At 36.8% G+C, this 17,583-nt stretch overlaps 1 protein-coding gene across 1 annotated transcript; it reads right to left on the reverse strand.

Annotated features, from left to right (window-relative positions):
- Positions 1-4,537: 4,537 nt before the first annotated feature.
- LOC100377325 (protocadherin-15-like) lies at positions 4,538-16,293 on the reverse strand. The gene is made up of 13 exons (XM_006817375.3): positions 16,178-16,293; positions 12,122-12,301; positions 11,653-12,021; positions 11,204-11,515; positions 10,330-10,626; positions 9,541-9,849; positions 8,804-9,000; positions 7,676-8,342; positions 7,401-7,560; positions 6,997-7,200; positions 6,449-6,841; positions 5,647-6,074; positions 4,538-5,416 (listed from the first exon to the last, which is right to left on the reverse strand). Exons 1-13 carry the CDS (start codon positions 16,227-16,229, stop codon positions 5,313-5,315), a joined length of 3,672 nt encoding a protein of 1,223 aa, XP_006817438.3. The 5' UTR covers positions 16,230-16,293; the 3' UTR covers positions 4,538-5,312.
- Between the last annotated feature and the right edge of the window lie 1,290 nt (positions 16,294-17,583).

Here is a 17,583-nt window from a genome sequence, read left to right on the forward strand (position 1 = left end):
AACAGGAATATGGAAGATACCTCTGGCCTGGCAACTCATCTAATTGACTCAATTCACAGTCCTTCTATAGAAGAAACTGTGCTCAGCTATATGGCATTTCAGCGGTTTTCCAAAATAACACACAATTTGGTTGTAAGGTCAGGCCAATCATAGAGCTAATTGTTATTCAATTCCGTGCACGTGGTCCGATGAATTTAATTATTTGTTGAATGTTAAACAAGTACTGGTACGAAACCAAGGGTCAGATACAGAACTGCAGCTAATCTCAGTCCTTCTATAGAAGAAACTATGCTCAGCTATATGGCATTTCAGCGGTTTTCCAAAATATCACACAATAATTCTACATTTGGTTGTAAGGTCAGGCCAATCATAGAGCTAATTGTTATTCAGTTCCGTGCACGTGGTCCGATGAATTTAATTATTTGTTGAATGTTAAACAAGTACTGGTACAAAACCAAGGGTCAGATAGGGGTCAGATACAGAACTGCACCTAATCTCAGGCGTAGCGTAATAAATACTGACCCGGTAAACTTGGAAAGATATCAAAGATATAATGACGCGTAGTGATATAATGACGCGTAGTCTACAGCCTGAGTTTCGTTCACGTCACCACATAATAAATAAATTACACTTTTGCGAAACCACGCTCAAATTGTAACTCGAATTTTAATTAACAGTTTATTAACAATTAACAATTTATGTTGCCCGTAACTCGAAGATTGGTTAACTGATTACATCGAGTTATAATTTGAACGTGGTTTTGCAAAACAATATACAATATAGGCATGGTCATTTTGTAACCCTATGTAACACATTGTCCGTTACTCGAACGATTCAGCATCTCTCTTTCAATATATTTGGTTTCAATGGCGCTTTGTGGTGGCTCCATAAAATCAAATTCAAAAAAGGAAAGATAAAAATGGCTATATTACGAAATAGTACAGTGTTCACGAAAATGAAAAGGCAATCAAATTGGATGAAGAACTCATAAAATATTTTTTTATTAAGAATTTATGAAAAAGTTCATTAAAAAAAGTGCACTCCGGATTTACTAACACGTAAAGGTATGTCAAAGCGTACGCACACTAGCGTGTTCATGGAAGCATAATTAACGTTTCTGATACGATTCTAATTGGATACATATTACTCTGATTTGATATGTAACACTCTGATCCGACACATAACACTTTGATTTGATACATAACACTCCGATCTGATATGCAACACTCTGATTTGATATGTAACACTCTGATCTGATATGCAACACTCTGGTTTGATATGTAACACTCTGATTTGATAGGCAACACTCTGATTTGATATGTAACACTCTTATTTGATATGCAACACTCTGATTTGATATGCAACACTCTGATTTGATATGCAACACTCTGATTTGATATGCAACACTCTGATTTGATATGCTACACTCTGATTTGATATGCAACACTCTGATTTGATATGCAACACTCTGATTTGATATGCAACACTCCGATTTGATATGCAACACTCTGATTTGATATTCAACACTCTGATTTGATATGCAACACTCTGATTTGATATGTAACACTCTGATTTGATATGTAACACTCTGATTTGATATGCAATACTCCGATCTGATATGCAACACTCCGATCTGATATGCAACACTCTGATTTGATATGCAACACTCTGATTTGATATGCAACACTCTAATTTGATATGCAACACTCTAATTTGATATGCAACACTCTGATTTGATAGGCAACACTCTGATTTGATATGCAACACTCCGATCTGATATGCAACACTCCGTTCTGATATGTAACACTCTGATTTGATATGTAACATTCTGATTTGATATGCAACACTATGATTTGATATGCAACACTATGATTTGATATGCAACACTCTGATTTGATATGCTACACTCTGATTTGATATGCAACACCCTGATTTGATATGCAACACTCTGATTTGATATGCAACACTCCGATTTGATATGTAACACTCTGATTTGATATACAACACTCTGATTTGATATGTAACACTCCTATCTGATATGCAACACTCTGATTTGATATGCAATACTCCGATCTGATATGCAACACTCCGATCTGATATGCAACACTCTGATTTGATATGCAACACTCTGATTTGATATGCAACACTCTGATTTGATATGCAACACTCTGATTTGATATGCTACACTCTGATTTGATATGCAACACTCTGATTTGATATGCAACACTCTGATTTGATATGCAACACTCCGATCTGATATGCAACACTCTGATTTGATATGCAACACTCTGATTTGATATTCAACACTCTGATTTGATATGCAACACTCTGATTTGATATGTAACACTCTGATTTGATATGTAACACTCTGATTTGATATGTAACACTCTGATTTGATATGCAATACTCTGATTTGATATGCAATACTCCGATCTGATATGCAACACTCCGATCTGATATGCAACACTCTGATTTGATATGCAACACTCTGATTTGATATGCAACACTCTGATTTGATATGCAACACTCTAATTTGATATGCAACACTCTGATTTGATAGGCAACACTCTGATTTGATATGCAACACTCCGATCTGATATGCAACACTCCGTTCTGATATGCAACACTCTGATTTGATATGCAACACTCTGATTTGATATGCAACACTCTGATTTGATAGGCAACACTCTGATTTGATATGCAACACTCCGATCTGATATGCAACACTCCGTTCTGATATGTAACACTCTGATTTGATATGTAACATTCTGATTTGATATGCAACACTCTGATTTGATAGGCAACACTCTGATTTGATATGCAACACTCCTATCTGATATGCAACACTCCGATCTGATATGTAACACTCTGATTTGATATGCAACACTCTGATTTGATATGCAACACTCTGATTTGATATGCAACACTCTGATTTGATATGCTACACTCTGATTTGATATGCAACACTCTGATTTGATATGCAACACTCTGATTTGATATGCAACACTCCGATCTGATATGCAACACTCTGATTTGATATGCAACACTCTGATTTGATATGCAACACTCTGATTTGATATGCAACACTCTGATTTGATATGTAACACTCTGATTTGATATGTAACACTCTGATTTGATATGTAACACTCTGATTTGATATGCAATACTCTGATTTGATATGCAATACTCCGATCTGATATGCAACACTCCGATCTGATATGCAACACTCTGATTTGATATGCAACACTCTGATTTGATATGCAACACTCTGATTTGATATGCAACACTCTAATTTGATATGCAACACTCTGATTTGATAGGCAACACTCTGATTTGATATGCAACACTCCGATCTGATATGCAACACTCCGTTCTGATATGCAACACTCTGATTTGATATGCAACACTCTGATTTGATAGGCAACACTCTGATTTGATATGCAACACTCCGATCTGATATGCAACACTCCGTTCTGATATGTAACACTCTGATTTGATATGTAACATTCTGATTTGATATGCAACACTCTGATTTGATAGGCAACACTCTGATTTGATATGCAACACTCCTATCTGATATGCAACACTCCGATCTGATATGTAACACTCTGATTTGATATGTAACACTCTGATTTGATATGCAACACTCTGATTTGATATGCGACACTCTGATTTGATATGCAACACTCTGATTTGATATGCAACACTCTGATTTGATATGCTACACTCTGATTTGATATGCAACACTCTGATTTGATATGTAACACTCTGATTTAATAGGCAACACTCTGATTTGATATTCAACACTCTAATTTGATATGCAACACTCTAATTTGATATGCAACACTCTGATTTGATAGGCAACACTCTGATTTGATATGCAACACTCCGATCTGATATGCAACACTCCGTTCTGATATGCAACACTCTGATTTGATATGCAACACTCTGATTTGATATGCAACACTCTGATTTGATATGCAACACTCTAATTTGATATGCAACACTCTAATTTGATATGCAACACTCTGATTTGATAGGCAAAACTCTGATTTGATATGCAACACTCCGATCTGATATGCAACACTCCGTTCTGATATGTAACACTCTGATTTGATATGTAACATTCTGATTTGATATGCAACACTCTGATTTGATAGGCAACACTCTGATTTGATATGCAACACTCCTATCTGATATGCAACACTCCGATCTGATATGTAACACTCTGATTTGATATGTAACACTCTGATTTGATATGCAACACTCTGATTTGATATGCGACACTCTGATTTGATATGCAACACTCTGATTTGATATGCAACACTCTGATTTGATATGCAACACTCTGATTTGATATGCTACACTCTGATTTGATATGCAACACTCTGATTTGATATGTAACACTCTGATTTGATAGGCAACACTCTGATTTGATATGTAACACTCTGATTTGATATGCAACACTCCGATCTGATATGCAACACTCTGATTTGATATGTAACACTCTGACCTTATACATCTAATACAATGCAAATATCAGTATATCTTTATTACATTGCAACTAAATAAACTGTGTAGAATACACTAGTAGAATATTATAAATAAATAAATACAATAAAAAACTTGTGTTAAACAAGTAAACATTATTTGAAGTATTCTGTCGCTAGAAAGCTCTGTTGCTCAGTCGGATTTATAAAAATATCTAATGTGTTTCAGATTCTTCAACAAATACTTATCCATTTTGACTTCTATATATTTAAATTATCGTTACGTAATTGAAGAATTAGTTCAGTAGTTCAATATTTATGAATATTAATCATTTTGTTTATTTCTTGATTGATTTGCGGGTTATTTTATAAGTAGTCGCAATTTATTTCTAGTCTAAGAGAACTTTAGTTTCATTTGTCACAGTTGTTGTATTTATAATAGTTGCAGAGGTCACAATAACCAATTGTCCTCTCATAGACTACTATCAACGAAAATGTAAAAGCAAAATCATAAACGTTTGTGTTCAACTCCAACCTCGTGAATATTCAAGTCATGACGTCATCGTTGAATATTTACCTATGCCGCGGTCAGGTAGAGTGCACAGTGAAATACTAGGTTATTAGAAGCAACAATTATATACATTATTAACTTTATTTGAGTGAATTTCAATACAGCGGCACGCCAGTCAAATGAAATCATACTATTTACACTAATAATCTATCCGGGGTAGGTAAATTCAACCTCGTCGTTATCGATCTGTGCCCACTAATGTAAGTGCTGACTGCATGGAGATAGTTCTGTGTACACGTTATAACGACACATTACACGTCAAAGTTATGTGCACCATGTGGCGGAAGACGACGCGATGGAGGATCCCACGACGATTCTCCACTTTCAGTATTAAAATTGTACGTCTTACCAGTCACTGGAAATTAAAGTTTGTTAAAAGTTGTGGTAAATTATCACTGCACCAATTAATTCTCATTTGGCTCCGAGTACATATAAAATATCGAGACACTAAAAAATAAGTGAATATAGTGGCGTGTTGACAAATACAATTATTTCCGCATGTCATGGTCACATTTAGACGATGATTCGAATTGACGTGAACAAATCGACGGAATTATTTAATTAATACACATATTCCTAGCATACCTTTGTCGTAGACGTTACCATCATACTTGGACTCGTCCACTGTTGAGCTAGAACTGTTTTCTATTCCTCCAACTTCCGGGGAAACTCTTCCGGGTTGTCTATGTAACATCGGGGATGCTTTCTTGAGTAATGGCTGTAATGACTGTGAGCTTTCTCCTTCCTTCTTCGGGGCGCTCTTTGAAGATGTAGGAGTTGGCGGCAAAATCAGCGGTGGCATTTCTTTCTGCTTTAGGTGTTGCGGGCCAGATGGGTGCGGACGTCCAGCGTATCTGTAATCGAATACTCCTCCAAGCGTGTAATTACCACCTGGTGGTACTGTTTGTGGTTTCGGTACAACCGGACTGGTTTCAACCACTTCTTCAGGCGTTGTGTCCATTTGTGGCCGCTCACTGGGTCCGACATCGTTGGATCTCATTTCCCAACCAGATCTGTTAAAATAAACACTCACTTTTCAACATTTTCATCGCGTACGTATCCTTTAATGTCGTTTCCAAACTTTTGTTAGTTAATGAGTTCTTATTCATGATAGGGCATGGTCATCACATCATGCAAATATGCTACGACAGGCTATTTCACGTACATGACTATAATGTTCATGTTATGACGTCATTGCGAGCGAGTTTACATGTTCTCACTCCGTAAGAAGTTTAGCAAGTTTTAGATTATTCTATCCCTATCGATTAGTGTATTGCGTTGCATTCTGGGTAACGACCAAGGTGTCATGATCAGAGGCTTGTTGTCAAATATTTTCCGCAAAGCATTCCTGTAAAAATATATTTACCCACCCATTTGTGATACTTACGTTCTCTCATCAACCAATTCCAACTTTTTCTTTTTGCGCTTGCAGCATTTCTTAAACCAAGCTCCTATTCGATCACCACAGCATTTCCAGCAACAACAGAGGCACATACTAAGTAGGAAAATACATGCGATCGCTGACAATAAACACGTGACAGCCAAGCCTTCCGTTGTATCAAGCCACCAGTTGAAGGTAACGTCAGAGACTTTGGTTGGGTACGTTGGCTCGACAAGAACGATATCAAGGCCATTCAATACCACCGACGCCGAACCTTCATCATCGATTGTCATGGAATTTACCAGGGTATCTACGTAAACAAAGTTCTTCAGTTTGTCTAAATTGTCAATACCATCGGTCGAATTATCAACGAGTGCGTACATTTCTAAAACGGCGTTGCTGTTGGAATAGAAGCAAGACGCGTTGGTTATGAACTGACAATGTGTGTAACAAATAGAGATGGTGATTATGATATACTAACATCTTAATAATATCATTTGAATCTTGTACTGGTCAGACATATTTTGGCAACTGATCATGTAAATAAACTGTACCTGGCCAGAAGACGCCTTGACGACACCACGACGTCCTCGGTTTTTACGGCAGATATTCTGAACTGCCATGGTGGATAAATAGCGTTCAATGAATCCAACATCTGTGTTCGTACGGCTGTTGTGAAATCAGGCTCCGTGATACCGAGATGGACGTTAATGAGAACCAGCTCGGGAATGAACGTGTCAATCCTAATAGTGGTTATGCTGGGTAAAGTTGGGAAATAAACAAACAATAAATAAACAAATAAATAAATAAACAAATAAACAAACAAACAAATAAATAAATAAATAAATAAATAAATAAATAAATAAATAAATAAATAAATAAATAAATAAATAAATAAAAAAATAAATAAATAAAATAATGTATTGTGGTGAAGCAACCATCATCGTCAATAACTTACTCTGATATCATTAATGGTTTTCCACTATCTTCGGCTCGGCAGAATAACAGATACATAAATTCCGGTCTAAGTATACTGTTTACGGATACTTTACCAACACCATCCATATCGTAAAATACGTGGTCCAATAACAGTGAATATGTGACGTCAGCGTTAGCACCTAAAGTAAGAATGTGATAATTCTAATTGAATCAATGTATTACGCAACGATATTGATAAAAAAAAATACTTATATGACAGGACTAAAACATATGTAAATGATGAACACACTTTACCTCTATCGCTATCAGTAGCTTTTACAGAGTTCACGTATGACCCAATACTTGTGTCATATCGTATCTCCCAGTTATAAAAGGTCTTCTCAAATAGCGGTTCATTGTCATTGATGTCTTTAATTGTAATATTCACGTATGTAAATCCCTGTAACGAAGGCGTCCCGTCATCAGTTGCGATCACTTCGACACGTATCATCCATGGAAGTGCTTCTCGGTTCAGTGGTTGCTTTAAGATGAGTTCACCCGTCACTTCGTCTACCTCGACATACAGGCTCGGCGGGTCGATAGAATACTCGATGTTGTCGCCGTCGTCGTCTGTCGCTGCCACGGTTAAAATAGTAGTCCCACCAGGTAAGCTTTCTGATACCGTCACCACATACGGGTCTACAGCGAATTCTGGCTCGTTGTCGTTAACATTCTGCAGGTAAACCTCAATTGTGAGAATGTCACTGTTTCCGTCCGTGTCAGTCACAGATACTTCTATATTGAATGGTTCTGGAAATACGGCTTCGTAGTCCATTAGACTTGCAACTTTCAGACGGGGTACTTGATTTACTTTGAAGAATGCGCTGTATGTACTGGGTACTACGGCAAAAGTCAGATTCCATGGGTCGTCATCAATGTCAGTCACAGAAAGGTCGATTGATGACAGTATAGTGTTTATTGGCTGTACAAGAATCAGAAAAATTGAACGTTCATGTATAATATCAAGGTAAAATATATATTAATGGAGGAAAGTATTACACAAACAAATACACGTTCAACAATATAACTGTTACTATATTTGACTATTTCTTGTTATTGTTTAAAGTATAGATCTGAAATGACATCCCGAGGCCGAGGCGAACTCGATGACAGATTTAGGTTATATTGTGTATGCATCATATCGATGTAACGCTATATAAAACATTAAACGCGACAACACGAGCAGCAACAGCAGAAAACGCAGAAACAAGTTTATATCACGCCCAAGATACTAATATAAAGAGGTAACTTTTAACGTCACCCATGGTCTTGATTTGAATATTAGTGTATATTTGCACCACTGATTGCCTTGTTATTTGCTCTAGCTTTTCAATTGCATAGTATTGTGTATTTGCAATTATACACACAATTGTTGTCTCTTACCAAGTTCTCATCCAGGTACAATGTTTGGGGTTTAAGGTCAAACTGAGGCGGTTCATTTACATCTGTAATGTCTACATTAAGGGTACCAGTAGCAGTGTACTCTCCATCTGATGCTGTTACTATGACAATGTACTGGTCTACATCTTCATAATCAAAGTTTGGAGAATTGACGATACTGATATTTCCATCGTTTTCACCTGCGGAGTAAAACAAGTCTCTTAGTTCAACAGTTCCGCCATTATTTACAAGGCAGTTCGATCTTATTTCCATAATGTTTATTATGTCACCAGATACTCAAACTATTCAACTTAAATCATAATCAACCTTTCATGTCAAATCTCCCAAACCAGACTAAAAACATCGGGCCCATAATCTGTAGATTTTAGTGGCACATTCTCTTTCCACGAAATGTTCAAATTCGCTATTAAAGGGCGGTAGTCGTCGCGCCCAGCATGCGCGAGATATATGGGTGTCACATAAACAAAGATAGCGACTTTGACTGTTGCGCAGATCAACGAGTACAAACTGAGACGTTACGAAACTTTAATTAGGTATTTTTAGGTGGTTGGACGGTATCGAAGGAGTCACCGGTGGTAATTAGTGCAAGTCGCACCCAGGTAAAACCTCATACTTGTGATTTTAATTCAAAGAGCGCATTGGATTGTGAGTATATCAATGTTTATCAACACAAATGTCACACATGTGCAACGCGACGACTACCGCGCTTTGAATCTTACCGAAGTCTGCAACAAAGAATTTACTTTGGCCACTGGAGGGCGTTACACTTATTGTGAAATCTAGATTATCGCCATCGTCGTCGTATCCGTTGGCAATGAATATCCAGGCAGCGTTGATGGCGTCTTCGGGCACAGTAACAGTGGCAGGCAAGTTCAATATAACAGGTGGTTCGTTGACTTCTATTATATTTATCGTCAGTTTAGCCATTGGCCCCACATCCATACCATCGTTGCACACTATAGTAACGCCGTAGGTTGGAGTAATTTGATAGTCTAAGGACGGTGTAGCCGATAATGTTATCTCGTATGCTGGAAAGTACAATGTCATAGGTCATAGTCATCATGTTTGTAAAACAGTCGTATGATGAAATGAACATCTGCTTGAATTGAACGTTGTTGACTTGAGAGACATCACACATGCTTATTCACATTTACATTAAATTGGGGGAATTGAAAACACAAGTAACGTGTTCTTAAATAACTTGTTTAAACAATTTTCTAAAACCGTCAAGTTAACCATTGTCAGATGCTTAAATTTTGGCGGATACAATTTGCATCAAATTATATAATTAGACAAAAACATCTTAAATTCTAGCATCTGAGAAATGTGTAGTCTCCAACATCATACACACATCTGTAATGTTCTCAAAACATAAATACAGATCAGATAAAATCAGAGAAACTTGTTTTTTCTTTAATTAGAACACGATGTATTTGCTTATCAACGAAACGTGCCCTCGACAATAGTTAACAATACTTAAATACACCAACACCAAATACGACACTTACTTAGAGTATCAAATACAAAATTGCCATCGTTTGGATTTGAAGAAATTGTACAGATTGCAGTATCACCATCCACGTCATATGGGTTTAATGTGAATACCCACAATCCTCCTGCAGAATCTTCACTGACGTTCACCGTCGAGGGAAGATTAAGAATTAATGGGCCACTGTTTTGGTCCGTGACTTGAACATAGAGCGGTTGAGTATCCGTGTTGCCATCATCATCTACTATTGTGATTGTCAATGTCCAGTAGTCTTCGAAATTATAATTTAATCCAGGAGGAACAACTTCGATGTTGCCTGAAATAAACACAATGTATATTATCAGGTTTATTAAATACATTGAGAGTTACATCTGTTGGTGAATTTTAGTGTGTACAATATTTATGATTAAATAAATAGTAAATAACAATTATCAATCACTTTGTAAGCATTTATTTTCGGAAAATTGACAATGGATCCTATAACTATATCGTACTAAATAGACGAGTGCGCAATAATGATGATATATTTAGTTGTATGTTAAATCTACTAACTTGAATCGAGATGATAGAGATATCGATATTTGTAATAGACATTTCATAATTCAGTCAGAAAGTATTGTTTTAATTGTACATATATGATTTGTTTTGTATTAGTTGTTTTTGTTACATGTAACTGGGGTTGGGATAAATAAACAACCTAAGTCATTTTGGAGCAAAATTACATCCGTTTGGAACATTATACCGTGGGATAAAATATTATCGTTGTTTTAACACATAATTAATTTATTTTGTAAATATAATACTCGAATTTCTTTTTTGAAATTGTCAAATACCGTATTTCCATAGACACAGTGGAACCAAGATATTTTTATTAGTATGCGAATTGTTCTTACCTAAAGCATCTATTGTGAAAGGGCCATTAGCTGGATTCGTTGTCATGGTGAATGTAGGGACGGACGCAGTGTCGTTTATGTCTACATCCAAAGTTTCCACAACAAATATTTGTCCATGCATTGTTTCTCCAACAACTTGTGTATCGGGAAGATTGCTTATGACAACTGGTTCATTCTCATCTAATACATTAACGGTCAAAATGGCGGTTGATACATCGTTATTGACATCCGTTGCTTCTAGAGTAATGTCCCATGTTGTAGTACCAAATTCGTAGTCAAAGCCTGGATTTACGGTGTTTTTAATAGTTGCAACTGCAAGAAAAGAAAGCATATCACTGATTAGAATATTTCACCTGCACGTGACAGTACAGTTATTGGTAGCATACTAATAGCTGTCGGAATATTAATATGTGTTATCTTTGTTTTTCATTATGAATATCTTTTTCTACCTGCTTCACCAGCGGTAGAGACAACACTGTCAATCAGGAAAGGTCCGCCAGCGGGATTCATTGACAGGATGGTAATAGTAATCCCGCTAGCATCGGCGGGGTTCTCGTCGTCAGACACGGTGACTCTCTTCACTATTTCAGATGTTGTTACCAGTTCTGGCACTGTCCCAGTGCCGGGTAAGTTGAGAAAAGTGGGAGGGTCAGGGGAATCATTTATATCCACTGTAAGTACAGCAGTTGCAGTGCCAGCAGACGGATCGGCAAGATCTGTTACTATAACATCAAGCTGCCATTGCTGTGTTGTCTCGAAGTCCAGCCCGGGGGGAAGCTGTACTAGTACATCTGCCGTGTTAGTGTCACTCGCTAAACCTGGAAATAGATGAATCACCATGTTTACAATATAGTGTAACACCAGTTATAATCTTCTTTCATTTATGATTAGCTTTTGACTTGTATTAAGACGACTTACCTTGTACCAGTACAAAAGGCTCATTTCCCACACCAGGATTTGGTGATATACTTTCCAATGTGTAATAATAGAGGGCGCCAGTACCTTGCCCACTGGCGGAGTATCCATTATAGACAGTATCTCCATCTACGGATGCCTCGCTTATTGCTACAGTATGGCCAGTTGGACTAATTGTCAAAGCTAAAATACAAAACCACAAATATTAACTATCACGTGACGTAACTCGTGCATTACAGATATTTTTTATGTTCAATTTTGCCTCATCAATGCCATCCATAATTTCCCCCCGTAAATGATAGTTTACACATTATATACCAATTAAACCGTTGTTTTCTTTTTTGTAACTTTATTTTTATAACTGTAAAACGAGTTAATAACTGTATATTCTCCTCTATCTATATTCTGTGTGGTGGATTGAGGACCTAATGAATGAATTAACCATTTGCAAATATAAAGTGTATATATGCAATGATTCAAATCATTGGAAACTATTCAAATAAAAATGGAACCATCGTGTTAAATGTGATTCATATTTATTGGTGAATTTTGTAATCGAACGATTCTTGCTCGCTCTCACTTAAAACACTGTCCTTCGAGTTTCAACGGCTTGAACAATCGTATTTTGTTGTTTTTATTCCATTGTTAAACTTGACAGCGATTCCCGTGTAGCCTTGTACTGTCCGATGACACCCGCCAATACTACTCTTACCAACGGACACGGACTGCTTAGTATTTGTATAGACTGTAATTGGTATAAGAAAACTGTTTACTTCTGTTCAATCTGTCGCGGTTGAGTGGACTTGGGAGACCGCTAGCACAGTAAATGACGACAATGCACGATAGTTTCTTTTATTTCACGTCTCCTTTGACGCACATATCGATAATTGATTTTATGGTATAACGACTTTCCCTTAGTAACGAGACAAACTAAAACGCTAATCCGTGGCTAGCCTCCTAAGCAACTAAATACAAGAGTATACACTGCTAAAAAATGTGAAGATAGCATAATCCCTGGTTTTAAGACACCGTTACTCATACGGTGGGGGTAGAACACAAAGCGTGTGCAGTCACGTGTTCCGACCTATTAACCCGTCATACCTCGCCAACTCCCAACGGAGCCTTTGATTTACGATATTTTAGTTGTGTGTTATTTTGATAGAAAAAACGCCGACTTCTTTGTTTTTACGTGTAAATTAAATTTTTGTATGAAAGACGCGGTATACCGTAACATATTAAATGTTTATGGTATTTATTTATATGCATTCATTTCCACTTTCATCAAGTACGTGTTCGCAGTGATAACAAGTTTACCGTTATGCATGCATCCCACTGACGTTGAACAAAGCAAACCTATAATACTGTTTCAAGATACTAGTAATAATACCTCTCCGTACCAAATTGTCTAACTATTACGTTCCTCGTTGGAACTCGTCGCTCGCTCACTCACTCACTCACAAAAAAACAATGTGATATACAAACCAGTGACACAATATGATACAGAATCCAGTGACACAATATGATACAGAATCCAGTGAAACAATGTGACACAGAATCCAGCGACACAATGTGTTGTAGAATCCAGTGACACAATGTGATACATAATCCAGTGATACAATGTGACAGAGAATCCAGCGACACAAAGTGTTGTAGAATCCAGTGACACAATGTGATACATAATCCAGTGACACAATATGATACATGATCCAGTGACAGAATGTGATACATAATCCAGTGACACAATGTGACACAGAATACAATGACACAATGTGTTGTAGAATCCAGTGACATAATGTGATACAGAATCCAGTGACACAATGTGTTACAGAATCCAATGAAACAATGTGTTGTAGAATCCAGTGACACAATATGATGCATAATCCAGTGACACAATATGATACAAAATCCAGTGAAACAATGTGTTATAGAATCCAGCAACACAATGTGACACATAATCCAGTGACACAATGTGATACATAATCCAGTGACACAATATGATACAAAATCTAGTGAAACAATGTGTTATAGAATCCAGCAACACAATGTGACACATACTCCAGTGACACAATGTGGTACATAATCCAGTGACACAATATGATACAAAATCTAGTGAAAAAATGTGTTATAGAATCCAGCAACACAATGTGACACATAATCCAGTGACACAATGTGATACATAATCCAGTGACACAATGTGATACAGAATACAGTGACACAATGTGATACATAATCCAGTGACACAATGTGATACACAATCCAGTGACACAATGTGACACAGAATACAATGACACAATGTGTTGTAGAATCCAGTGACAGAATGTGATACAGAATCCAGTGACACAATGTGTTACAGAATCCAGTGACACAATGTGTTGTAGAATCTAATGACACAATGTGATGAAGAATCCAGTGACACAATGTGATACCAAATCTAGTGACACAATGTGATAAAGAATCCAGTGACGCAATATGATACACAATCCAGTGACACAATGTGATACCAAATCTAGTGACACAGTGTGATAAAGAATCCAGTGACACATTGTGATACAGAATCCAGTGACTCAATGTGTTGCAGAATCCAGTGACACAATGTGATACAAAATCTAGTGTCACAGTGTGATAAAGAATCCAGTGACACAATTTGATACAGAATCCAGTGACTCAATGTGATACATAATCTAGTGACATAATGTGATACCAAATCCAGTGACACGATGTGTTGCAGAATCAAGTGACACAATGTCATACAAAATCTAGTGACACAATATGATACAGAATCCAGTAACACAATGTGATACAGAATCCAGTGACACAATGTGTTAGGGCACCTAGGGACACAATGTGATGCAGATTGCAATGTTTAACTGTATTATTTTGAGTTTAGATTCATAAACTAGAACATATGTACCATCATCATTATGTTGTTGTCGTTGTTGTTGTTGTTGTAGGAAACGCATGCTCCGTCTATGGTAGCATCAATTACGAAACATCTGCGATATTTAAATTTCAGTTTTGTTTCAACGGAGAAAGCCCAATATTAAATAAATGTGCTTGTTGAGATTCAATGGCACTCAATGGCAAGTCTCCGGTGTGTATTGTTTGTTTGTTGTGTACACACCCCGGGGCTACATATTTAGTGGGTGTACATTTATTTATACGGTACAGCACTGGGATTAAAAATAAGGTCACCAACAAGAACGAAATAAGGGTACCATACAAAAACGGAACATGGGGTTTTAGTTTGGTTATATATGAAAATATGGTAGTCCACCTGTTTGTTTATCAATGAAGCATCTCTTAGGAGAAAAATGGAAAGAGTTCTCAATATTTATACAAAGTTATACTATTCAATTAGTTGCCTGTATTAATCATGGCTAGCTTCCCGTGGATAACCAATGTGTATCTTCGGACACTCCTAAATGAACTGACAATAGTTAAGGCGCACCCCATCTACAATTGTTCTGTAAGCACTCCTCTGACTCCATATTTCACAGCCGTACGTTAAAGTTAGACGAATGAATTTGTCCAATAGAGGGTAAAGTTATAATAACTGTATTTTGTTTTATATTTTTCTTTCAGTAGAAATAATACTATTTGATGTTTTTTCGTCAGGTTAGTCATGGCCACAAATAGTTAAAACCCACAAACTTAACATTTCTAGTAACAGTTACAAATGCCAGAACACGTTTGATATCATCGCAGATATTCCACAGAACTGAATTGAAAGTTACATTACTTTGGAGCTAGCCCAAAAATATCACGTCTAAACATATCAGTAGGGTGAACAATAGTTTGGTATACGCCTTTGGCAGTGTTAGAAGCGCCGCTCTCATACCACGGGGTAACACTAGAGCCGAATACCAATTAGCCGTACTTCGAATTGCGGACGCCGTTACGTTTTAAGACATCCATGTGTACAAGATAGATAAGATTACGCAATATACCAACTAACATTTAAAAGACGATACAATAACTTGGGAACATGTGTTGGATATAAAATATGATTGCACCGACTGATCTATCTTTACAATTGACTGAAACGAAGATTATACTCACCTGCTTCAATGCACGTTAAACGCAATACAAATAAAATTGCCACCAATATCATAATTTCAGTGGTAGTCTAAAACGAACTGTATGCTTAGAGACCTAAATTAATAGCGCTGTGATCCTATATCAATGCAAGACATGAGACTGTCCTTCCTGTCGACAGTTACAATACATAAAGTATGTATTGTTGTTGTTTACAAGGATGCACACAGTGAGACGGTTTACGTATCATCAGTGTTATCTGAGGTCGCATGGTCACAAAACATTCCTTTATAGCACGATTTCCAAAGACTTGCGATCACGTCGTCCTATGTCTTTGTTCAAACGAACAAAGCTGTGCAATTTTAAGAGGGTTAACGTCAATGTACACTTGTTATCTATTATAGACATGTTTTCGTTTATATTTAAAACACGGCACAAAATTTGGAGCTGGAGTTATTATAACAGGAGATGACCTCAGAGGAAGAGAATTCATACAAATTCAATTTCATCATTGTTAAAGCAGGTTTTGGTGTATGCTACACAACGGTTCGACGATTGGGCAATCGACGCGCCAATTACAAGGCGTGTGACGCACTCGCTAGTCATTGCTGTCAGTCGCAAATATATTAAAAGTGCAGACGTCGCGTGAATGAGTCATATGATCATTCAAGTCACGCCATACAAAACGACATTTCCGGCAGACTAGTTTTGTAAATTAGGTGGAAAAATGATGCTGTGGTAGTATATATGACGCCATCCGATCGATTCACAGCACAAGTCACTTTCAATACCGGTCATACTGGTCAATTATGTCTTGAATAATACTGCACAAAGCATGTCTAAACGCCGGATATACATAATCCAGATACAAAGTTTGAATGAATCGCCATGTTCTGCTCAGAAAAACGGTTCTGGCTAAGTTTACAGACTGTGATTTTACGATTTTAAACAAAATGAACTCTACTTCGACAAATTTGATCAAATCACATAATAATATTACCTAAGCGCATACTACTTGTGTAAAACTTTCAACTGAATCAGCATATATTAGTCAGATTTTGTACTGTATTTCGAGTATAGTTTTGTGTGTTTTCTGTTATTTATAATGTTTTGTTTTGTTTCTCATGTATATCTCTTTGCAGAACTCCATTGGAAATCACAGAACTGCTTTTGAAGAAAAATGAATTAGAATATCCTGGTTAAATATAGTACAACAAATATAGTAAATCGGCATGAGCATTAATAAAAATAAAATGGTAACCAGTAGAAAAATATGATGACGTGTACCTATGACAAAATATGAATAATCATGATATAAAATCGCCATGTTCATCACTGAGAAACTGTTCAGGACATGATTTAGCATTGTACATGGTCTTCGTGATTTTACTATATCGGGGACTAATAATGACACAATACACACCACAGTA

This window comes from Saccoglossus kowalevskii, chromosome 2 (assembly GCF_978046115.1).
Source record: "Saccoglossus kowalevskii chromosome 2, keSacKowa6.1, whole genome shotgun sequence".
In the NCBI taxonomy this organism is placed as follows: domain Eukaryota; kingdom Metazoa; phylum Hemichordata; class Enteropneusta; family Harrimaniidae; genus Saccoglossus; species Saccoglossus kowalevskii.

What these genes read in the sequence shown, in the direction of transcription:
- LOC100377325 (XM_006817375.3), bottom strand. Translation starts at nt 16,229, where the DNA reads ATGATATTGGTGGCAATTTTATTTGTATTGCGTTTAACGTGCATTGAA. An exon ending in TTTAACGTGCATTGAAGCAG is followed by an intron (nt 12,302 to 16,177) that starts GTGAGTATAATC and finishes TTTGTATTTTAG; the next exon opens with CTTTGACAATTAGTCCAACT. An exon ending in TGGTAACGTCTACGACAAAG is followed by an intron (nt 5,417 to 5,646) that starts GTATGCTAGGAA and finishes TTTAATTTCCAG; the next exon opens with TGACTGGTAAGACGTACAAT.